General features: G+C 43.5%; 1 protein-coding gene across 1 annotated transcript; it reads right to left on the bottom strand.

The window, feature by feature from the left end:
- Positions 1-416: 416 nt before the first annotated feature.
- Positions 417-24,905, bottom strand: LOC106548792 (leucine-zipper-like transcriptional regulator 1). The gene is made up of 8 exons (XM_087712143.1): positions 24,706-24,905; positions 14,466-14,687; positions 8,051-8,130; positions 5,180-5,258; positions 3,999-4,045; positions 2,351-2,471; positions 2,032-2,218; positions 417-1,255 (listed from the first exon to the last, which is right to left on the bottom strand). Exons 2-8 carry the CDS (start codon positions 14,647-14,649, stop codon positions 571-573), a joined length of 1,383 nt encoding a protein of 460 aa, XP_087568269.1. The 5' UTR covers positions 14,650-14,687; positions 24,706-24,905; the 3' UTR covers positions 417-570.
- Positions 24,906-25,156: the final 251 nt, after the last annotated feature.

Here is a 25,156-nt window from a genome sequence, read left to right as displayed (position 1 = left end):
TCATTTCAATTGTAAACTCAATATAGAGAGCAAGCACCTGTGTTAACCTGTTAGATAGCCAAACATATCTAACATATATCAGAATCCAGAAGATTAGCTTACAGTGCAAATGCAGAATATTGGGTTTGCTGAATAAATGATGGTTAAGTTTTCCTTGCATAAGCAGGTAAGCCTGCCATGCCAACGCAGCCAGTGAACTTAATTATGATTACCTAGCTTAGTCATGGGAATGATTTTACTGCATCCTTTATACAGGCAATTTGGGCTTTGAAATGGCGTGCACACACACACACATACTTACAAAGAAATGAATGCAACCAATGGCTGCTGTTGCTAATTCCTAATCCTACTGCCTCATCGACATCTACAGACCCAAGTTGTCTATAGAGCAAAGAGCTGAAAAAGCTCACACTGAATGTTTTATGAATTCCTTTGTATTTCGGGGTCGTACACAGTGTGAATTTAGGTTTCATGATACAACCATAAGCAAGAACTGCCAAGTGATTCTTCCTAGACGCTGAGTTCACTGAACTGAGGCATGTCTTCTGCCTCCTGAGAGTGGTCTGGTATTTAAGTTCCATTTAGTTCAATTTGCCAAAATGAGATTGCAGACGAACTGGACAGAGGTTTACCGCCAATAAGTAGCATCACAACAGAGGATTCAAAAATGTCTCCACATTCATTTTTCAGAGTGTCCAAGCTTGGCCCTCCATCTGTTAGATCCATGGTGGCAACTTCCTGTTCCTTGGCAACGTTGAGATATGAGGTTCTTTCTTCACACAGCAACTCTGCTGCCGGATCTGAATTCAATTCTGCACTGGTTGTGGTTTGATAGGGGGTGAATCCTAGAGAATCCCTTGAAGACTGGCAAAACGTTTTCATTTCTATGTCGGAGCCACCCTCATTGTTGAGTATCTGGTATGTAGGCTCCTCGTGAAGATACTCAAAAAAACAGGTGTGCTGCTTAGAAAGAGTCAGTAGCCTTGAACAACCCTTTTCTTTAGACTTCAAGGAACCAAGCGATCTCAGTGGGCAATCAGCAGTCCCTTGGAAACCAAATCCAGTTGGCAGCATCTGATGATAAGCTTTGGAGGAAAGTGCCTCTGAGCTAGGCAATTTTATCCACGTTTGAGATGGAAAATGATATTGCCACAAAGTACTATTTGGGTTACTGTTAGAAATGCCTCCGCCAAGGACTAGCATGGAATCTTCCAAGATTAAAGCCGAATGTCCCACCACTCTTGGAGGTCCCTGGCTGGAGGCAAACACAGCAGAGATAAATCAGCACAAGGGTGACACTTACACTCATCAAAATGGGCTCAATTTCTCAATGCTTCTCTCCAGTCAGGGTAATACATGGAAAAGTCATGAACCACTTTCTATAGTCCATCCCAAACAGTTCCCATAAATTATGTATTCGGGTATTGTTAAAAGACATGGGAATATTGTCCATGCTCCTTAAATTGTCTCCTCTGTGCATTATTTATTTATTATTTGTTTATTTATTTATTTATTTATTATAAAATTTATATGCCGCCCAATCCCGAAGGATTCCAGGCGGCTTACATGCTTTCACTTATTGGTTATTATGATTCTTCTGCCACTTCAGGATTTCTTTTTCAAAATGCAAATACCATGCATTCATAACTGGGCAACGGCCCAAATAAAAGGGACAAACCACATAATCAAAAACATTTGCTTCTAGAAAAATAAAACCCTCCCTTCCAAAGGTACCCATATTAGAAACCACAACTCTGTATCAGGGTTTTTCCTGCCTTTGCCTTCCCATACCACTCAAGTCCCCCTCAGACAACCTTCTCCGTTTTCAATTGATGTGCAAACATCTTTAAATCCCAGCTAACATACAGTAATTGGAATGTTGGGATGCTAGTCTTCACGGGCTAATGTGTAAAAAGATTGACTTGCTCTTCTGTGTAACTCTAGGAACAATTGGCAGGGGGAAAACAGTCATATCTTCACCCTCTTAAACTCCTTTTGAAACTGCTAGTGAAGTTACATTCAAACAGTTACCTTCTCCTGATACTGAACCAGTTGGTGGCTATAAAATTCCACATCCAGAAGTCCTTCTGTTCGCTCAGTCCCATTAATCCTCCAAACAAGTACATGCCATTGCCGTAAACCACAGCAGAATGACCATGTCGGGGACCTGGGCTACTCCCACTGGATGCAGCTGATAGAGAGGCCCATTGTTTTGTATCTGAAGGAAGACGGTTATTAGAGTGCATTACCTTTTAAATAGATACAACACATTTTGTATGTTTCAAAGGGTTTTTCCTCACATCTTGCATTATTTATACATTAGGTCACTGCTGAGAAAGTTTAAACTTACCAAAATGAAAGGTCCAGAATTCTTGGGAAGCACCTTTAATGTCAATGTATCCCCCATATATGTACATATTGCCCCTGTAGACCACAGCACTATGGCCCTTCCGATTAACAGGAACCTGAACCTAGAGATGGAGAGAGAAGACAAAATTGAGCAACCATCCTTAATTATCGTTGCCATCACACCAATAGAAAGCAGACAATATCCTAAGGCAGCGGTGTCAAACTCAATGCTCACAGGCCTCATTCGGCCTGCAGGGTCCTTAGATCTGGCCTGCAGGGCTGTGTTGGAAACAGCAAAGGACTGGCCTACGGTGCCTCTTGTCAGCAAAAACAGAGCTCAGGAGGGCTGCATGTGGCCTTCCCAGGCTCCGCTTTCAGCTGCAACGGCCTCCTGCAGCCCTTCGTCAGCAAAATGACTTCAGACAAGCTGTCACAGCCGAAAATGGAATCTGGGGAGGCCGTCGTGGCCAAAAACCGAGCCTCAATGAGTGATGTCGAGCTGGCCATACCCATTAGGCCATGCCCTCCCTGCCCCTGGGGGTCAAACACAACCCTGATGTGGCCCTCAGTAAAATTGAGTTTGACACCCCTGTCCCAAGTAATTCATACCGGTCTACTTAAATGGTCCTTTATGTCTTCCCCAGCAGTTCACATTTTAGCAACATCCTTCTAAAATAGTATTGCTTTCCAGTTTGTTTACATTTATCCCTATAGATGGAATCTCACTACTCCCACTAAAATTATTGAACATCTCCATAAATTAAGAGAATGGACATGCATATGTATGTAGATATGAAGACATAGATGAATGGAAAATATACAGATTCCAGAGATACATTATATATTAAACTATATTTTGGGAGGAGGGAGAAGAAATGACTTCAAAGTTTCCTACATCATACAGATGATGTTCTCCTACTGCTAAACAGGAAGGAAAATGGGAAGTCAAAACTGTCAAAATATAACTTCTGGCTAAGTCTGTGGAATTATGATTGTAAGGAAAGTAGAGGGATTTATGCATGAATGTTCCACATTTGTTTTGCCCAGACCCGCACATAAGACCATGTCCCTTTAAAGGCTAGGAATTGAATGGCGCTCTCTTGGTTGGTCTGAGTTGAATTGTGGTAGTGCAGATGTCTTCTGCTCCCTGAGTTTCTCCACATTTAATACAGGGAGTCTGGTAGCGCCTTTTCCAGCTAACAAAATGTATTAAAAGGCATAAGCTTTTGTGAGCTTGGGGTAACTTTGACATATGCATAGAGTGGCTAGTCTGAGGCAGGATTTAAATTGCAGGGAGGAAGGGGATGGGAAATGAGGGAGAGACAGGTTGGTTATATTGAAACTCTGCTAACTTCTACAAGGAATTCAATCTGAAATAATTGCCTACCTAAAATTAATTGCAGCCAAAGAACCATTTTTATTTCAACATTCAGAATTAAAGAGATTCATTTTCAAACATGAAGTGTGAACAATATGAATGTCCCAGAAAACCAAAAGCAGCAGCATCTTTAACTTACCCTGCTACTTCATGGTGGTGGCTCATCTAGTCTGGAGCAGTTTTCAAAGTATGTAACTAAGCAAGCTATTTGATCAACAAAGCAACAGGTTTCGTGGATGATTCATTATATTTTAGTTGTGTTATTCCTTACCTCCCCCGTTATTGCTGGGAGCCGGCAGGCTATCCACTTGGTTGCATCTGCAGGTGTATAAAATGTCAGTCATAGCATTAACCACAAGAAGGTGCTACTGTTCTGCTTGCAGTGCTAGGCAAGCACTAAAAGGAGTGATTGGCAGAAAAAGTTGCAGGCTGTATTTTCTTTATCAACAACACGCAATATAAATGCAGCTCCAAATACAATTTTCAAGGCAGTGAATGGCAATGTTCTCTTCATTTTAGGAACTGTTTCTAATAGCAAGGGAAATATCACAATCTTGGGCTGTTCATGTGGGTAAGACAACAATTCCCATGATTCCCAGGTTTTGAGTAAGTTAATATTGAATACTACAGGTTTAAAGCCACTGAAGGGTGTCAATCAAGAACAGGGGTGTCAAACTGGTGTCCCTTGGGCCGAATGCGTCATGCGCAGGCCATACCCACCTGAGTTCCACAAATGGGAAAAACATCACAAAACATCATGTTACATCAACATTGCCATGACGCGGCAAGCTTGATACCCATGATCTGGAATGGGTATCAAATTCTATTTCATTGAGGGCCGCATCAGGGTTGTGTTTGACCTCAGGGGGCTGGGCTGGAAGTGGCCAGGGTGGGCGTGGCTAGCTTAATGTCATTCATGTCGGGGGCAGCTGAGGTGGCCCAAGCGCTGTGCCAGAGAAAACAGGCTCCCATGCCCCATTTTTGGCAATGACGGCCTCTGGCAGTAAAAACAATTTTCGCCGTTTTCAGTGCCCAAAGGTTTTAGGAAGCCATCGCAGCCAAAATGAGGCACTGCAGGCTGGTCCTTTACAGTTTCCAGGGCAGCCCCGTGGGCCAGGTCTAAACACTCTGTGGGCTGGATCTAGCCCGCAATCCTTGAATTTGACACCCCTGCTCTGGAAGGTTAGTTCAAGTAAGGCCAATTTCGACAGAGCAATTGTCTGGCTCAGCTTCTGAGGGGAAAAAAAGTTACAGTATCTCCTTAGCTCTCCATCCAAGTGTGCATAAAGAGGAGGAGACTATAATTGGTTTGATATGTTAATCTGTTCTTCATCTACAACTCTTTCCAGAATAGGCTGTACATGAATAAAAAATACTCTGATCCAAACTAGTACATATTATGAAACACATGCATAAATATATTGGAAGAATAAAACTTGTCTCATTCCACACCTGTGTCATACATCCAGAGAGGATTTCTCTTCTGTGTGAAAGCTGAATCCACCATTCCACCAAAGATATACAGGATATTCTGCAAATACAATAATCATTTTCCAGTGAATCACATTTGCATTTTCTATAATTAATTGCCATTCAGTGTGAGATTCAAACCAAAGTCTGAAAACCTCATTTCTTGGTTAAGCTTAGTACAAACATCTTCAAGCTCCTGTAGCTACAATATCAGGAAGCATTGCACATTACCACTTCTTTATATGCCAGTTTCACATGGTTCAATGTTCTTCTCAATGCCATTCTATCAAAAATATTCAACCATGCTTCAGTATGACCAGTTCAATTTTCAGCACGGATTAAAACCTAAACTGTTTCTCAAGATGTTTTTATTTCAAAAGCCAGATATTGATCATATTGCGGTAATAGTGTTACGCAAAATGCTACTCTTGATAGAGTTGACTTTAAATGTTTCTCTCATTAAAACTACAATTGAAAAGCAGCACAGATGGCATCAATAGTCACAACGGACAGTAAGTGCGACAGAAGAGGTCACACAGATTATTGTAGTTGAACAAGCTCCCTCCCTCCCTCCATCTGGATCTTCCAGGTATTTTAGATTATACTATTTGGGTCTACAAGCCAGTCAAAGTGGGCCTCTATTGAATTATAACTGCTGCAGAGGTGGTATTCAGCAAGTTCTGACGAGTTCTGGAGAACCGGCAGCTGAAATTTTGAGTAGTTCGGAGAACTGGTAAATACCAGCTCTGTCTGGCCCTGCCCCCTCCATTCTCTGTCTCCCGAGTCCCAGCTGATTGGGAGGAAATGGGGATTTTGCAGTAACCTTCCCCTGGAGTGGGGAGGGAATGGAGATTTTACAGTATCCTTCCCCTGCCATGCCCACCAAGCCACTCCCACAGGACCAGTAGTAAAAAAAATTGAATCCCACCACTGAACTGCTGGAAGCATTTGGTTGGCAAAAATTATGGAACCGGTCTGGTAGATGATACAGTATAAGACACCCAGAAAAAGAGGCCTTTTAAAAAAAAAGTGCTGCCTGAAAAGTCGATTTGACAGCCTCTGCACAAGAGCTACTGTTTCAGAAAGTTTTTAAAAAGTGGCCTTACAAAAATGTATTTCATTATTCCTCTAAGCAAGGGGTGTCCAACCTTGGCAACATTCATCATTCCCTCTCTAATCCTTATCAATGATAGTAACAGGTTATGGCTAATTGAGACCATGTAAACAAGAGGTGGGTTCCTACCGGTTTGGCCCAGTTCAGCTGAACAGGTAGTGGTTTGGCGGCCTGGGTCGCTGGAACTGGCAGCGACCCAGGCCTGCCACACCCCTGAACCGGTTCTCCCGGCAGGGCTGTAAGCGCCGCCATCTTGTTTTTTGCTTCTGCACATGCGCAGAGCAATTCTTATTGCACAGCACATGGATGCACACGCAGCGCAGCCATGAGCAAACTGACAGTAGTGACTGCTGGAACCCACCCCTGAGGTAAACAAGATAAAAGTGACATTAGCAGACAACAGAATCTAGATGTGCTTATTCTCTCCCTTTCTAGGTGCCCCTATTTGAAGAAATCCACTTTGGAAACTGAAGAGGGCCCTAGCCTCTTCTTTTGACAACTCTTCCTTATAATACCTTAGCTGATTTGCAGGAAATCCTGCTACAGGAAAGGAGATATTCTTCAGCTGCTGCAGCACCCCATGACATTCCTAACTTGAAGCAAGGGTATACAGAGTAGGCCCATTAACAGATTGAGCCACACTAGAACCATTCATTTTGACTAGGACTAAGGCAAAGCCAAGATTCACACTTGTTCATAAAACTCCCTGAGTGAATCCAGACCAATCATTCTGTCAACCTAACTCACAGGATTAGAGGATCTCCTTGAGTTCCCTCAAGAATGGCAGAATATAAATCTATGCAATACAGCCATAAGAACAAATAAGCTAATGAAATGCCAGTAAAAAGGGAAAACAATGTACAGGTAGCCCTCAACTTGCCACTGGATGTTTAACAACCATCAAAGTTATGACAGACTTTGAAAGGGTGTTTTATAACCCATAAAGCACTTCCAGCTCTGCCTATCGGAAAACATTGTGTCATCCCTGTCATATGACTGCATTTCAGCTCACATTTATTTTGATTGGAAGCCATCCAAGTTGATCATAAGATAGCAATAGCACCTATACTTACATATATATTGCTTCACAGTGCTTTACAGCCTTCTCTAAGCGGCTTACAGAGTCCGCATATTGTCACCAACAATTTGGATTCTCATTTTATGGACCTCAGAAGGATGGAAGGCTGAATCAACCTTGAGCCTGGTGAGATTTGCAAATTGCAGTCAGCCGGCAATCATCAGAAGTAGCCTGCAGTACTGCATTCTAGCCACTGTGCCACCGAGATGGGTGACATGACATGGTCATGTGACCATAGGATACTGTAACTGGTCGTATAGTTATTAATGTAATTTTTTTATATAATGTTTTAAATTAATAAATAAATTCATGACCAGTTACAGTATTTCACGGTCACATGATCATGATTTGCAATGCTTTTTTTGCCAGTTTCCAATATTATTTGCTAGTTTTTTGAGGGGGGGACCCGCCAACTTAGTAGAATGGATTTGCTTAAGAACAGCATGATTCATCTATTGACTACATGATTCAGACATATAGTAATGATTTGCATAACGACCATGGTAAAAATGCCCTCCCCCCCCCCCCAATAAGCTCCAGTCACATCGGTATCTCAACTTACAACTGCAATCATCTACAACCAAATCTCCAGTCCCAACTGTGATCCTAAATCGGGGATTACCTATAAAGTTATTTATAGCTAATTAGCTAATTAGCTTGCCTGATAATCCACCATTGTGTGCTCTTCCAGTTCTTCTGGGCCATCGTTTGAATTGTCCAGTTCCTCCCATTCATTACTCGCTGCAGTAGAAAGAAAGCATATGATAACATCAATGCAGCTTTTTGATTAGCATTTGCACTTGCCCTTTTTGGAAATTACAACTTTACCAGCAGAATCTGCAAATCAAATCACATCCTGGATGAATCGGTTAGGCTAAGGATTGGGGTTGTAGCATCCTGAAAAATAGGTCCATTTTTTACCCTTCCTGAAGACTTAGCTAAACATGCATTTCAAGATATCTTTCTTTTTGTTTTGTCCCCCACCACTAAGCTATCTGCAGAGAAATATAGAGGGATAATATCAGAACACAGGAAGTGTTTGACATTAGAGAGGGAGGAGAAGAATTGGCTCAGAGTAACTCCTTTTGGCTGCAGAATTGTGCATTTTGAAAACATCACTTCAGCCAGTGGTGGGTTCCTTTTCCCATCGCTATTGGTACACTGCGCATGGGGCGGGGTGGCTTTTTAGTGCATGTGCACTGCACATGAATGCGCACTCCACCGCCCCTGCGACTCCCAGCTGCTTGTCGGAGGTAACGCAGGCGCCTCACACTGTGCGTGCATGCACAATTGGCCGGTTACTTTAAAAACAGGTATAGAACGCGGGCAGACGGGCCAAACAAGCCACCGTACCAGTACAGTGGCAGCTGCTTCCGGCTACTACCTTTTAAGTACGAGGAGGCGCTGAGGTAAATTAACTGGAACTTTATTAACAGTAGTAAGGTGAATAGCAAGTTCAGAACACGGGCGCTGGACAGCGCCACCTGACAGCTATTTATACGGATAGCTGTCAGGCGGCCGTCCAATGGGGAGACCGCAATACTCCCGCCGCCCAGCAGCCACGCCAGGACCAATCAGCTTCCTGCAAGGCATGGCTTGGCTGCCGGCTGCGTCAAGAGGATGCATCCCCCCGGATAGCACATGCGTAGTCATCCAGGTACTTCGGCTGACTACGCAGGCACTGAGACCGCCTCAGTCAGGGTGTGGTCGCTGAAGACGTCGAGGAGGTCTCAGTGCCTGCGTAGTCGAGGAGGTGGAGGAGGAGATCTGTTTGAGTGGCGGAGCTGAATTGGAGGCTCAGCCCCTTGCCTCGCGCCGGAATTTAAAGATAAGTTTGCAGCGGCGGTGGTAGTTGGTGGCGGGCCGCCTGGCTGGTTGCGTTGTGGTGGTTGTGGCTGGAGGCCAGTGTTGGGCAGAGCGGCCGGAGCGGCATGGGCCTGTAGTCCGGGCAGTTGGGTGGTCGCGCGGCAGCGCAACTGGTCTATATGGCGCCGCCAAACTTGTCCGTCGCCAAGTTGAACCCTATAGGAACAGGGCCCCGTTAGTTCTTGTATCACGGCCAGTACCCACTTCAGTTAGCCCAAATAGTTCTGGGCATATACCTCCTCCCCCACTAAGAAGGTCCGTGGGGCGTCCGATTGAGGCATAGACAGGGGAGCAAAGTGGGGATGTAGCCGGTTCAGGGTGGTGCGGAGCCGGCAGCCCATTAGGATTTGCCGGTGGTGGAGCATGGGGTGGAGTGTTGTGCTTGGAGGTAGGTACAGAGCCGGGCCGACCAGGGCAAGTGACTGAGATGAGCCAGGCCTTCCTTGGCAGAGCGAACAGTGCGCTCAGCCATTCCGTTTCTTGCGGGGTGGTAGGGGGCCACAGGGGCATGGCGAACCCCCAGGCTGGCCAGGTAGAGGCGGAATTCGGCGGACACAAATTGGGGACCGTTGTCGGTCACCAAGATGTCCGGTAACCCGTGGGTCAAGAAAAGGCACTCGAGAGCATGGATGATGGCAGCAGATGTTAAAGAGCGCATGGGGATGACCTCAACCCACTTAGAGAGGGCGTCCACTATAAGAAGGAAGGTGCGGCCATCTACCGGACCAAAGAAGTCCGTGTGGATGCGGCTCCAGGGAGAGGAGGGGGTTTCCCACTCCTGGGAAGGAGACATGGGGGGGGGCAGGCCGGACAGCTTGGCAAGGTGGGCACCGCTGCACCCAGCCAGCAATGTCAGCATCCATGGAGGGCCACCAGACATAACCGCGGCCCAGGGCTTTCATGCAGACAATGCCTTGGTGACCCTCATGGAGGCGACGCAGGACCAGCTGGCGCAGGGCAGGTGGCACGACCATACGGGAGCCCCAAAGGAGCATTCCTGGAGGATGGAAAGTTCGGTGTGGCGGCGAAGGAACTCGGGAGCCTGAGAATCCGCCATCCAGCCCGGGCGAACAGCATCCAAAACACGGCGAAGGAGTGGATCAGAGGAGGTGGCCTGGGCGATATCGGAAGCAGAGAGTGGCAGCTCCAGGTCGTCTACAAGGAAGACACCGGAGGCCACGGACAGGGCCGGGTCGGAAACCTGGGCGGGCAACGGACAGCGGCTCAAGGCGTCCGTGTGGCCCATATGCTTACCCGGCTGGTAGTGCAGCCGGTACAAATAAGCAGCGAGGAATTCGGACCAGCGGGACATACGGGGTGACAGGAGGGGGGTGGCGTGATCCCCCGCTAAGATGCCAAGAAGGGGCTTATGGTCCATGAGGAGGGTGAACGGGCGGCCGTAGAGGTAGTGATGAAACCTCTTCACCCCAGCTACGGCCGCCAGAGCTTCCTTGTCCAGGTGGCTGTAATTTCTTTCAGCTCTGGACAAGATGCGCGAATAGAAGGCGATGGGTGCTTCTGAGCCATCAGGGAATGAGTGGCTCAAGACAGCACCCACGCCATAAGGGGACGCGTCACAGGCTAAAAGGAGGGGCAAATGCTTGTTATACTGCACGAGCACGGGGGCAGCTGTCAAGAGGCGTTTGACAGCCGTGAGCACATGCGCCTTGCGGCTGGTCCAGGTCCAGGGAGCGGAGGAATCCAACAAGCAGTGAAGGGGCTCTGCCACCGATGCCTTATGTGGTATAAAGGCAGCGTAGAAGTTAAGCAGCCCCAAAAATGCTTGAAGCTCCGCCTTGTTGGAGGGGGTGGGGGCATTGGTGATGGCCTCCACTTTGGCAGGAGAGGGGTGGATGCCATGGGCATCCACGCAGAAGCCCAGGAAGTCAACGGAAGGAATTCCCAGTTGACACTTGGAGCGCTTCAGGTGGAGACCTGAGGCGCGGAATCAGGAGAGGACAGTCCAGAGGGTGGAGATGAGTCCTGATTGGTCCGGAGCGGCAATCAGGACGTCATCAAAGTATGGCGTCACGCCAGGGATGCCATGGAGCAGGCGCTCCATGAGTCCCTGGAAAAGACCGGGGGCAACTCTGATGCCAAATTGTAGGTGCTTGCAGTGGAACGCCCCCCCCGGTGCGTGACGATGGTCTGGGCGGTGGCAGTGGCGTCGTCCACCGGCAGCTGCTGATACACTTGGGCCAGGTCCAATTTGGCAAAAATCTTGCCCTGGCCCAAGGAATGCAGCACATGCTGGACGACGGGCACCGGGTAGGGGTGGGCCTGCAGCGCCTTGACTGTATTTTTGTAGTCAGTGCAGACCCTCAGGGAGCCATCTGACTTCAGGGGCAGGACAATAGGGGTCTCCCAAGGGGCATGATCCACTGGCTCTAGAATGCCCTGGGAGATGAGTTTATCCAGCTCAGCATCGACTTTAGCCCACAGTGCCAAAGGCACCCTGCGAGCTTTGAGTCGAATGGGCGCCACCAGGGAATCCAAGCTCAGGGAGATGGGAGTGCCTTTATAACGGCCCAGGGCATCGCTGAATACATCAGCGAATTCTGAAATTAGTAGGTCCAGATCGGAGGCCAGCCTGAGGGAATTAACGCCGGTGATGGACAGGCCAAAGGCTCAGAACCAGTCCAGCCCCAGGAGAGAGGTCAAGGAATTCCTGACCACGATGAGGGGCAAGGGACCCTGGAACCGCCCATACTGGACCGGCAAGGTGAGGCACCCAAGAACAGGAATGGGAGTCCCGTGATAGTCCCCGAGATGGCAAGGGGCAGAAGAAAGTCGGTCCCGCTTGAAGCGGGAGAAGAGCTTTTTCAGCGTGTCCCAGAAGATGATGGATCTCGAGGAGCCGGTGTCGAGCTCCATGATGCAGGGGCAGCCAGCGAGTAAGACACGGAGGTGCATCTTACCCCGGCCCCCTGAAGCAGTTGAAGCGGAGTCCAGCAGCCATTCGGGCGCGAGCCCCTTGGGTTCCGAGACAGTGTAGCACCCTTGGCGGGAAGACAATGGCACGGAATGCAGGCTGGCGCCCAGCAGGAGCTCTGGCAGACCGCGGCGTTGAAGCAGGGGATCGGCACACAGCGGTGATGTGCCCCTTCTTGCCACACTGGCGGCAGAGTGCGGCCCGGAACCGGCAGGAAGAACGTGGATGGTGGCCGCCGCAACTGAGAGGTCGAAGTCAGACCGTGGTTCGTCCGGGCCTATCTGGCAATGAATGGAAGCAGGAGGAAGAGAAGCCGTGACTGAAGGAGGGAAACAGCAAAGATCCGGCATGGACTGGCCAGCCATTTCATACGCTCAAGCATTGTCGACAGCTATCTTCATGGAAAGCTCCGAGGTGGAAAGGATGCGGCGGTGGAGATTCAAGTCTTGGAGGCCGTATATAAATTGCTCCAAGAGTGTGTCATCCAAGTCGAGGAATTTGCAGTCGATGGCGGCGGTGCAAAGAGCCGCCACATACTGGACGATGGACTGGCCCTCCCGCTGGATACAGCGATGAAAATGTTGGCACCTGGCATAGCGGGAGGGAGCCAGTTCATAGTGAACCTTCAGGCGTGACAGAAGAACATTGAATGGAACCGAATGCGACGGCAAAGGAGCTGACAGGGTGTGAGTGGTGGCAAACATGTCCGCCCCGCAATAATGGAGGAAGACCCCTCTCTTTCATCCCTCAGGAAGATCGGTGAGCCCGTGGGCTTGGAGGAAGATTTCAAATCATTCCAGAAAGGCATCCCAACTCTTAGCCTCAGGACGGAAAGGCGAGAAAGAAGAAGTGGCAGCAAGGGCCGGGACGTGCACTGGGTCGACGTCGCTCATCCTCGTCGCCAAGTTTTAAGTACGAGGAGGCGCTGAGGTAAATTAACTGGAACTTTATTAACAGTAGTAAAGCAAACAGCAAGTTCAGAACACGCGCACTGGACAGCGCCGCCTGACAGCTATTTATATGGATAGCTGTCAGGCGGCCGTCCAATGGGGAGACCGCAATTCTCCCGCCGGCCGGCAGCCGCGCCAAGACCAATCAGCTTCCTGCAAGGCGTGGCTTGGCTGCCGGCTGCGTCAAGAGGATGCAACACTACCAGTATGGCCATATTGGGCCATACCGGCCGGAACTCACCACTGACTTCAGCCCTATGTTCTTGGCACAGTCAAGTATCCTGTGTAGTCCCAGAGTTTTCATGTTGTAATCAAGTATTCTTAAAATCCAATTTGGACCATTTCCATTCCCACTATGAAATCAGCGTCCCTCTATTCCAACTATAAAACTATTTCTTTATTACAGGTAGTCCTGAAAATATGACTACAATTGACCCCCTTTGCACTGCTAAGTAAGACGGTTGCTAAAAGTGAGTTTTGCTCCATTGTACAACCTTTCTTACCAAAGTTGTTAAGTGAATCTCTGCAGGTGCTGAGTCAGTAATACGGTTATTAAGTGAATCTGGCTTGTGAAAAGAGATTGCAAGTCACTTTTTTGGTACTATTGTAACTTCAAACAGTCACCAAATGAATTGCTGTAAGTCCAGGACTATCTGTATAGTAGTCTACCATTTTAGATAGTACACAAGTAACTGCTGAATAGAATAGAATAATAGAGTTGGAAGGGACCTTGGAGGTCTTCTAGTCCAACCCCCTGCTTAGGCAGGAAACCCTATACCATTTCAGACAAATGGTTATCCAACATCTTCTTAAGGACTTTCAGCGTTAGGGCATTCACAACTTCTGGAGGAAAGTTGTTCCACTGATTAATTGTTTTAACTGTCAGGAAATTTCTCCTCAGTTCTAAGTTGCTTCTCTCCTTGATTAGTTTCCACCTATTGCTTCTTGTCCTACCCTCAGGTGCTTTGGAGAATAGTAGTGAAAAAGTAATGTAAATGCAGTCTTGCTGGATTATTTCATTATGACCAGTCTGTTTCCAATAGGAATTAGCTGGTCACCTCTTCATGGTTGGGAAGGCAACAAAAACAATATATAAAAACAGATTTGATAACCGATTCATTGTGGTTATATAAACACCTCATTAAATATCTAATTAGATCATTAAAATAGTCCAGATTGTCTTGCTTGAAATGAAAAAGCCATTGCAGAAAAGGGCCTCTGCCTGGCGGCCATTTCAAAAACAGCAATACATTCCAAGAAGATTGTGTGATTGTAGCTTCAGGCATTTCTTTTCATGGCATAATAAAACCAGAAAGGGCATACCTTACCTATTTTGAATCTCCAGAAATCACTCAAGCTAGTATTTCTCCGGCCACCATAAACATAAAGAAACCCTCTACAGATGCAGCAAGCATGTTTGTATCGATCGCAGGGAGAAATTTTGCTCTGTTTCACTGGGTTCCATGAAAATGTCAGTTTCCTTTTCATCCCTCTGTTAGCTAGTAAACACATCCATGTGGAGATGACGTCCTCCAAACAGTAGCTCCAAGCTAAAAAGGAAATGAGAGTTAAGAATGGAGACAGGGAGGCTACTGCAACCATTTCTTTAATTTGCTTATTGGCATAGGCTCACCAAAAGTGACTCTGGATAAAAATGGCATATATGAAAAATGTAGACAATCACATTAAGAATTAAATAGTATTAAAAAACCTGAATATACTGTAGAGCACTGGTGTCAAACTCTCTGCATCATGTGACCACCATGGGATGTTTCGTGACATTTTCCCCCTTCGTGGAGCTGGGGTGGGCTTGGCCTGCACATGTGATGCATCCAGGCCATGGGCTGCCAGTTTGACAACCCTACTGTAGAGGATAAAAATGAGCACCACAATGGAACAATCTGGACACATCTCCAGTCTCCTTTACATGATGAAAAGATGACTCAAAATGTGTTGTCTATAATGTTAAATATATCATATGAGTGAAGAGAAATTGGTCCTGTTCATACAGCACAGCATGCTTTATTATATCTTGTGTTGCAGTGGACTGGAAACAGTTAATCCCAGGTACAGGAAATTAACAACTCTGATTAATATCCTCAGGAAATACCCTGCTTTCAATTGTAAAAAAAATTAAGCAAAATACCCTGCTTTTAAATGAGAGTATTTACCGTATATATGCAATCAAATTAAGGAAACAAACTTATTTTAGTGCAAAGGAAAAACCAACTGATACTTTGAAGGAATCAGCATCTGTGTAAATACACACACACACACACACACACACACACACACATCCTCAGACAGACGTACGTACGTACATACATATGCAGTAACCAGTATTCTTCCTATCACTAGGAGAACAATTTAATTTTTACAGCAATATTTTGATCATGTGACCATGATCAAAATACTACAACAGTCATAACTCTGAAAAACAGTCATAAGTCATTTTTATAAGTGCCATTCTAACTAAAAACAGTCTCTAAATGATTGGTTGTATGTTGAGGACTACCTGTACTTCTTAGAAGCCATGGGCTCTCAATTCTACAATTGTTTTTAAAAGCAACCCAAAATTCGCACTACCTGCAAAGCAGTCCTATTGTCATCCAATTTCAGCACAGCATATTCTGACAGGGTGCTGGACTTTGGGGCAACCCGTGGCCTATAGACTGCCCATCCCTGACAAAAAGCAACAAGCAATAATAAACTTTCAAGGATGGAAGATCCATTTATGGAATTTATAATCTAATGGCTGACCCCTCCAGCCACTCATTGCCTGCCTGATGTCACGTCTCTGCTTTTCAACTTGACTGACATCACTTTCTGCTTAGCTTTGGGTAGCAAAAAACCTTGGGCGGATGCTGGATCCCCAAAGTCGACTAAAATAGAGAAAAGTCAGTAAAACAAGGTTAAAAGATTCGTTGGGAAAATCAAAGAGGAAGCAACGAACAATCTTTAATTCTACTCCTATGATGATCTATCAATATACAAACTGGCAATAATGATTTATTTATTTTATCATGTTTATGTAGTGTGTATTGGAGGTGATGACCCTTTGAGAGCTGTATGGAACAAAATTTCATTTTAATATACCGGTATGCTGATCAGTATATCGGTATGCTATACATTCAAAGTGACAACAAAGTTATTCTAAGTCTTCTAAGTTATAAAACTAAAAGAAGAAAGCATGAGGTGTAAGAGCAGGGATGAAAAAAATAAAATATTTTTTTTTTCAGCATATAGGAGGACATAAAGTCACACAAGAAATACTGCCAGCTATCAACCTGCTGGTATAATTTTTCACATGGAAGAAAAAATTGTATCCTATTGGTGCCACCAATAACACAATGAAATAAGGTCACTCTATAAAACCAGTTCTTGGTCTCTATAAATACATTGGCAAAGCAACAATGGCCCAAAATGATCTAAACACACAAACCTTAGTGATTTTTTTTTATTTTTTATTTTTGCTATTATAATTACACATACTCCTCCACTCTCTTTTGGACACTGCTGATGATTGTGTGCTTTAGCATATGGTTACATTCACTGTCATTTTTAATATTATCATACATATTGTTTTATTTTACTCTGAATTGTTTTTTCATTGTATTACTGTTCTAATTATAGAAAAATTATATGAAATGTTTAAAGCAAATGCAAGTACTCCTACTTACAGCCACAACTGAGCACAAAATGTCTGTTACTAAGCGAGACAGTTGTTAAGTGAGATTCACCACATTTTATTTCTTTTTTGCCACAGTTGTTAAGCGAATCACTGTAATTGTTAAGTGAATTGTACAGTCATTAAGCAAATCTGGCTTCTCCCACTGACTTTGCTTGTCAAAATCCAGTTGGGAAGGTTACAAATAGGGATGATCATTAAGGTCAAAAGCTTTATAGATAAGCCTCAGGCAGTAAAGATTAGGATAGCATATGCAAACCACTTAATCCATCAACCACTTTTAGAGCTGCAATATGTGATATGGCAAGGGATCCAATAACAAGTAAAACTGACCAGAGAAAAAAGACCAGGCTATCCCCCAAACAAGCTTCAAAGCTGTTTTCTCAGGAGTTATATTATTTGTTGCTTCTAAGACAGAAAGATGCAATGGTATAAGAAATTACTAAGCATGATTCATCCCTTTCTCTTCCTCTTTCTCTCCAAGTTTTTTTTTCTTTTTAAATTTAGAAAAAAATCAATTACTATATGTGCTTAATATAAAGTTAACAGGGGGCTTCCTGGGCTAAGCTTACTGATGGTAGCAGCTTAACACAGCTGCTCCCGAATTCCTGGTTACGTATCTGTTTAGATGATCACCTACCTGACATCTAACAGGTTTCTTATCCTTCAGGCAAGAAGGGAAGAAGATATAGTTTTGCTGGCAAATGCCCTTCGATTTTTGCAGCTTCTGTGTCTGCAGAGAGAGGGGGGCCAGCCCGAGGCAGAACGGCATCTGTGCTGGGAACTTCAAACTGCCTTGCGCAGTGCAAAGTAAGATTTCTCCCACTCAGTTCACAGTTTGATTTATTTGATTTTCATGCGAGCTGAGCCCGTTTACGAGGACATTAATTGTTTATCCAAATCCTAGCTTCATTTTTTTTTACAAGATCTTCGTCTGAAAATCTATTTACTTAGAGGCTTTTAAAATGGTCAACATTTTGTAGCTTCTGCTATGGAAAAGAAAAATGGTATAGTTGTATACTTAAGAAAAGACATGAAAGCTGAATTAATTGAAGCAGATCCCTTTGGAAGATATATCGCATTAGATCTAATCCTAGAAGGGAAAAAGACATTACTTTTGGGAATTTATGCTCCTAATCAACAGCAAGACGGATTCTATAGAAATTTTCATGCCAAATTAGTACAGTGGGACTTGTCTTGTATACTATTGGGTGACTGGAATAGCGTGATAGACACTAAGAGAGATAAGAAGACTTCTCGCCCAAAGACCAAGATGCGAGCAAAACTACCCAAACCTTTTTTTGACATGATGGACGACTTTGAACTGAGAGATATTTGGCGAGAAAGAAACGCAGAGGAATATGATTTCACTTTCTTTTCTGATAGACATCAATCCCTTTCAAGGATTGATTTTATACTAATCACTAATCATTTGGTTTCTAGGGTGAAGAAGACAAAGATTGCGGCTAGGGTCCTTTCGGATCATAACCCAGTTTGGATGGAATTGGGAAGGGTAGTGCAGGCAAGAAGGTCTTGGAGATTGAATGAAAACTTATTTAGATATGAAAAGTATATTAATGATTGTAAAAAATTGTTATCTGAATACTTTGTTTTTAATATGAATAAGGGTACACCTATGGAATTCATATGGGATGAAAGCAAAGAGTATATGAGAGGAGTGCTGATGAGCATAAATAAAACACATAGATATAAACAAGGGCTAAAACGAACAGAATTGGAAGAGGAAATTAAGAGGAAAGAGCTGGAGTTAACAATGAATCCAGGTGATACAAAGGTTAAGGAAGCAATCACCATATTAAAATCTCAATTTGACATGTTGATCTCTGACCAGGTAGCCACTAGTTTGTTATATGCGAAACACAATACTTTTTGTAACGCAAACAAACCTGGCAGATGGTTAGCTTATCAGATTAGGAAAAAAAGGAAAACTCGAAATATATCTAAACTGACTTACAGAGGGAAGGAGGTGTTTCAACAGGATGAGATTCAAAAGGTATTTCGGGAATTTTTTACAGAGTTGTATAAAGAGGATAAAATTAACCGTTTAGATATAGACAGATATTTAGATAAAGAGAAAAACCCTCAGTTAAAGAAGAGCACAGGCAAAAATTGAACCAACCAATAACCTCGGGGGAAATTTTACAGGTAATTAAGCAGTTAAAGTTAGGGAAGGCACCAGGTACAGTTAGAAATGGTAGAACCTCTTAGAGAATTATTTAATAAGATTCAAACGGAAGGTAAGGTGCCTCCATCTTGGAAGACAGCGTTTATATCCTTGATACCCAAAGAAGATCAAGATACTACCCAACCAAAAAATTATAGACCTATCTCATTACTTAATGTAGATTATAAAATTTTCACTAAAATACTAGCAAATAGGTTAATGTTGGTTATTCAACAATTGATACATACCGACCAAACAGGTTTTACACAGGGGAGACAGATGAAAAGTAATGTTAGATTAATTATTAATGCATTAGAATATCTGGGAAAGAACAACCAAATTCCTGCTGCGTTCATATTTTTGGATGCTGAGAAAGCCTTTGATCGAGTTAATTGGCAATTTCTGTTGAAGATATTGCAAAAAATGCACAAAGGAGATATACTGTTTTTTACAGTCAATTAAAGCAATATACCAACACCAAACAGCACAAATCATAGTCAATGGAAGTTTAACAGACTCCTTTCAAATTGGAAAAGGTACAAGACAGGGCTGTCCTTTGTCCCCGCTATTGTTTATTATAACTTTGGAAGTATTGTTGAATAAAATACGGGGCTTGGATGGTCTAAAAGGGATTAAGATTAGGCAGCAAGAATACAGAGTGCATGCTTTTGCGGATGATTTGGTCATAATATTGGAACCGCAGGAATCCAGTATGGTTTTAATGAACACCATTAATCAATATGGTCAAGTGTCTGGTTTTAAAATAAACTTAGGAAAAACAAAAATATTAGCTATAAATATGAATACTAAACAAAAGGAAGAATTAGGAGGAATGTTAGGATGTGAGGTAGTCAAAAAGGTCAAATATCTTGGAGTTAATATTTTAACTTCAAATGGGAAACTATATAAGCATAATTATGAACCACTTTGGCATAGTATACAGATAGAGATGAAAAAATGGGAGAAATTGCACTTATCTTTGCTGGGTAGAATAGCGGCAGTGAAAATGAACATCTTACCAAAATTTTTATTTCTTTTCCAAATGTTACCTATACTTAAAAAAGATGCGAATCTTTTAGAATGGCAGAAGGGTATCAACAAATTTGCATGGGCAGGAAGGAAGCCGAGGGTAAAACTGAAAATAATGCAAGATGCACACGAGAGAGGAGGCTTGAAACTACCTAACCTAAAACTATATTATGATGCAGTGGCGCTATCGGTAATTAGTGATTGGACTCATTTAACTAATGATAGGATATTGAACATTGAGGGACACGATCTGGTATATGGTTGGCACACTTACCTGTTATTCAACAAAAAATTGGACAAGAATTTTAAAAGTCATATTTTAAGAAATGCTTTACTGCAGGTCTGGAAAAAATACCAATATAAATTAAATGACAAGATACCCATGTGGGCAATTCCTAGACATGCAATTGAAAATATGAATATAGCACAAAACCAGGATAGAATTACCTACAGACAGCTTCTCATTTTGGAAAGGGGGATACTACAACTAAAATCTTTAGAGGTATTAAAAGAGGAGAAGGTAGTTCAAACATGGTTCCAGTATGGGCAATTATAGGCCAGGTGGAAAACAGATCAAAAAATTGGTTTTATCCAAGTTGAAGATAATCTGTTTAAACAAATAAGAGATCAAAGTTTAATGCATATAAAGAGGATATATAATGTATTAATACAGATGGATTCGGAAACAGAATTAGTTAAAGATTGTATGATAAAGTGGGCTCAAAATATTGAAGAACCAATAATGTTGAATACATGGGAAAGAATATGGGTAAGAAATCTGAGCTCAAGCTCAAAACCTGAGAGAAAAATTTTATAAGATGTTCTATAGATGGCATTTAGATCCTAAAAAGCTGGCTTCTATGTATCCGAATTTACAGCCTAAATGTTGGAGATGTGGTTCTCTCGATGCTACATATTTTCATATATGGTGGACCTGCCAAAAGGTTAAGGCATTTTGGATTAAAATATGGTGGATTATGCAAAATATCTTTAAAAGAAGGATAAAGTTTACTCCTCAGTTATTTTTACTAGGTATAAGTACTGAGATTACAGTGGTAGAGACTAACTTGATTCTGCACCTAATAACGGCAGCAAGACTGTTGGTGGCACAATATTGGAAGAAGGAAGACTTGCCTACAACTCAAGAATGGACATTGAAAGTTACAAATTTAGCCGAGATGGCTAAAATATCGGCATATCTTAAAGATCATTCAAATGAAAGATATAAACGAGACTGGAAAAAATGGATTGACTATATACAAAATAAATATGGGACTAAGAAATTCCAGATAGCCTATGCTTAAGATCAGGAATGGTTGAAATTGTTCAAAGTTAGCTTAGCAAGAAGAAGCTAAGATCAATGTAGAGATGTTATTAACTTTTTTTTTTTCATTTCTTTTTTCTCAACATATTTTAGACTGTGTTTGTTAAAAATCTATACCGTGTACGGGCTCTGGGAAGTCGGGGGAGGAGGAGGTGTGGGGTCGGGGGAGAGGGGAGGGAGGGATATATACGATGTGTTAGATTTCAATGTAATGTGACTTCACATGTATACTGCTTTTCTTTAATTTCTCTGTAAAAATAGGATAAGTTAAGTACATTGACATATAGTGGAAATACACCAAGGGGAGGAGGAGTGGGATAGAAGAAAGATGGGTAGAGAGGGATGGGAGAGAGGGTGGGAGGGAAGGTGAGAAGGAAGGGAGGGAGTGGATCGGGAGAGAGGAGTGGTAGAGGGGGAGGGGAAGTAGGCTAGAGGGGGATGATGGAGGGAAGATAGAAAGTTGGAGGGGTGGAAGAAAGAGGTGTATGGAGGGTGGAAGAGGTATATTGGGTTTCTGTTTTTGGGGGTATTGTTGACAAGAGGAATTGCTGTGATTATTGTTTAATGTTGTATGGCGTTGGCTATGCACAGTATATATGCGAGTGTATGAAAATGAAAAAATGGAAAATAAAAAAACATTATCCAGAAAATATATATATATATATAAAGTTAACAGGAACCACCCAATGTTTCCAAATTGCCTCTTCTTATTTTGTATCCACAATACACAAGGGGATGACAATCAATTCATTCAAAAGATAGGAGGTGTTTGAACCTAAAATACAGATAACACTATTTTGGTTGCCAAAAAAAAAAAAGGAAAATATCTAAGACGAACAATTCTAAAACAGGTGAGTGAAAAGTTTTCTTTGAACATCAAGGAAACAAAGATCATGTCTACTAGAAGAAACAAGAGGAATTTAAGACAAATAATGAGATAGTTGATAATAATGAGATAGTTGATAAGTTTGATTTTCTAGGCTGCAGTATTAGTAAATATAGTTGAGAGAATATAGAGAAAAAATGGTGAGCAAAAAGGAGTGCATAGAAACTCATGAACAACTGTGACATTTTAGACAAAATTTTAAATGATCTACATACACTGGGCTTATATCAACGGAGAAACAGATTCAGGAAAAAGATTTGCTCCTGCAATGCTGGAAGAAACTGCTTCACACTTGTTGGACAACCTAAAGGATCAACCATTGAGTATTAGAGGAAATCAAGCTCAGAAGCTCATTAGAAAAAAGCAAGGATCTCAATACAAAAGCCATGTTAGACACACCATGAGGACTAGTAGAAAAGATCATTCTGGACAAGAATGGATCTAAGAAGAAACCAACAGCACACGGGGTGTGGGGTGTGGGCAGAGCATAGGAAGCTATACGAATGCACCTTCAAGACCTCTATAATAGTATAGCACTTAGACTTATATACGGCTTCACAGTTCTTTATAGCCCTCTCTAAGTGGTTTACAGAGTCAGCACATTGCCCCCAACAATCTGGGTCCTCATTTTACCGATCTCCACCACCATAGCTCTAATGCAGTGGTTCTGACATACAACTGGAGTGTAATATCTGTTTGTTTGTTTTTGGCTATTCAAGTAAGAGGCAGAACAACCTGGAGAGATTTTAATCCAGAGTCACCAGGTGTCAACTACAGCTCTAAAGAATCTAACAACATCCTTTACATGTTTAGTTACATTGATGAAGGGATTAATTTATTTGTTTATCAAATTCCTTGGCCACCCATCTTACAACAAAGTAACTCCATGGTATCTTGGGCAAGCATTATTTCCCCCCGGAATCTGATAACTCAGAAGTAAATTATATAGATAGTAAAGTTCTACCTAAAGAAAAGTTCTACAGAATGTTAATAGTCCTCAAACCCAAAAGACTGAGAAGGAGGTGGTCCACCATGAATAAAAGCCAGTTTGCAAGTCTCTTATTACTTCACTTTCATTTTTATACTTCTGACTGACAGGGTCTCAGATGTCCTCTTCAGTAAGATAACAGTACATATTTTCCAACAGAGAGTAAATTCAGCTTGAGAACTCATTTTAAAATAAACAGCATTTTATCTTTTGCCCTTTCTGGAACAACAAGAAATTCTCAGAAAGTGCTTCTGGGCTTCCTCGGAATATTCCAAAATACCTTATACTTTGAACCCAATAAAAAAATCTGATGGCTGCAGAAACCTCTGCGGATTTCAGGTCTGGAGCTTGTTTTTCACACCAGGGCTCAGCTGTTGAACATGAGAAGCAACAGGGGAAGGAAAGGTCATCCACCCGCTAATAAATGTCTATAAGCAGCTGTCACACACATCTAGGTTTTGGGTAGAGGGGTAGACATTCCCAATGGGAAGTTGAAACTTAAGAGACACCCCAATACAATTTTGTATTTGCTTAACAGAGCCCTGTTTCAATAACTCGCAGTGCTCAAAAACTGCAAAGGCATGCTGCAAAGTGCAAGTAAAAGGGCAGATATTGGAAGAAATCAGTGGTTTTGCCCCCCATCGTCCTTTACACTCAGCAAAATGGGAGCAAGCAGGAAAAGGAGGTGATCTTTCACACTCAACCAACACAATGGAAGGGGTGGAACAGTCAGTTATGAGAGAAAGGGGGGAAAATATTACACTATTTCCTTTTTGAAAATTCCTCTGAACTTGAAGGAAATGAAGCATCAACTACACAAATGCAGTAGCTCTCCACGGGTGCTCTGGAGACCTCCTAGAGGTCCCAGTGATCTTTTCAGGGGATCTGAAAAAATCAAATAACTATTTTAAAACGTTTCCATTTTTCATTTCGAATGCGCCGACATTAATAAACGTACCCCACATAAACCAAAGTCCTCAGTCACTTTTGAGAAGGTAAAGGGGTATTTGGATCAAAATGTCTTGACAGCTAGATTAAAGCAAAATTTCCTCCCCAAAGCTAATAACTGCAAGAGACCACAACGTCCATCACCTTTCTGGTTGGGAATGATGGGAGATGCACCGTAGCTTGGAGAAGCTACCAGGTCGGTGGGATGTACTCTCCACCCCCCTCTCCAAGAAGATCTGATGGCTCGCGTTGGTTTCCTTACTTTTGCATGAAAATTCAGAGGGAAATCAATCAAAAAAAGGCAGAAAAGTCGAGAGGCACAAGCGCTCCGGAAAACAGAACTTGTGAATAAGCTCCCCCAGCTTTCACGTTAAAAAAAAAAAAGGAAAGAGGGGGGGGGGGACCAGAGGCGGGCATTTAGTCATCGACCCACGGAAAGAATCCAGTTTTAAAGTTAAAGAGGGGGGCTGATTTTTCACCATTACACAACCTCCATCACCACCCCAGCCACAGCACATACCGTTGCAATCGGTTGCCGCCCTGCATGCCCTCGGCAACCCGCTCGCCTCTCCGGCCAACCCTCCCCTTTGCCGTTTCCTTGCGGGTTTCCGTCCCAGCCCTCCGCCTTTTTCTCGCCGGGCTGCGCTATCACCGCCTCCTTCAGCCTCCGCGCTGAGGAGGCGCTCGGATCGAACCGCTCGCCCCCGACTCCAAGGCCAGGCGCGGGACAGACACGCCGCCCACGTGGGCAGCGACTGGCTGAGGGAGCGGGAACGCGCGAGTTCGCCTCCACCCCACCCCCCATGCTCCCCACGGATGGAGGGCGCCGTTCAATGCAAAGGAAAAGAATGTGGCACATTTAAAAAGAGCGGGGCGGGGGAAATGTACCCATTACACACGGAGAGGGTGTGAGCACGTCAGAATGCGCCCCAAGCGGGCCGCGGTTTTTTGTTTTAGTTCTACTGAGTCTG

This window comes from Thamnophis sirtalis, unplaced genomic scaffold (genome assembly GCF_051295495.1).
Source record: "Thamnophis sirtalis isolate CommonGarterSnake01/CBP01778 unplaced genomic scaffold, rThaSir2_p1.2 scaffold_1, whole genome shotgun sequence".
Lineage (NCBI taxonomy): Eukaryota > Metazoa > Chordata > Lepidosauria > Squamata > Natricidae > Thamnophis > Thamnophis sirtalis.
Note: the sequence above shows the minus strand (reverse complement) of the source record. Positions and strands in the feature narration are given on the sequence as shown.

Bases quoted from the DNA above. Each gene is read 5' to 3' on its own strand.
- LOC106548792 (XM_087712143.1), bottom strand. From the start codon at position 14,649: ATGTGTTTACTAGCTAACAGAGGGATGAAAAGGAAACTGACATTTTCA. The intron at 5,259-8,050 runs GCAAGCTAATTA...TTGTATTTGCAG, and splicing joins ACACAATGGTGGATTATCAG to AATATCCTGTATATCTTTGG. The intron at 4,046-5,179 runs GTGTGGAATGAG...ATACACCTGCAG, and splicing joins TCTCTGGATGTATGACACAG to ATGCAACCAAGTGGATAGCC.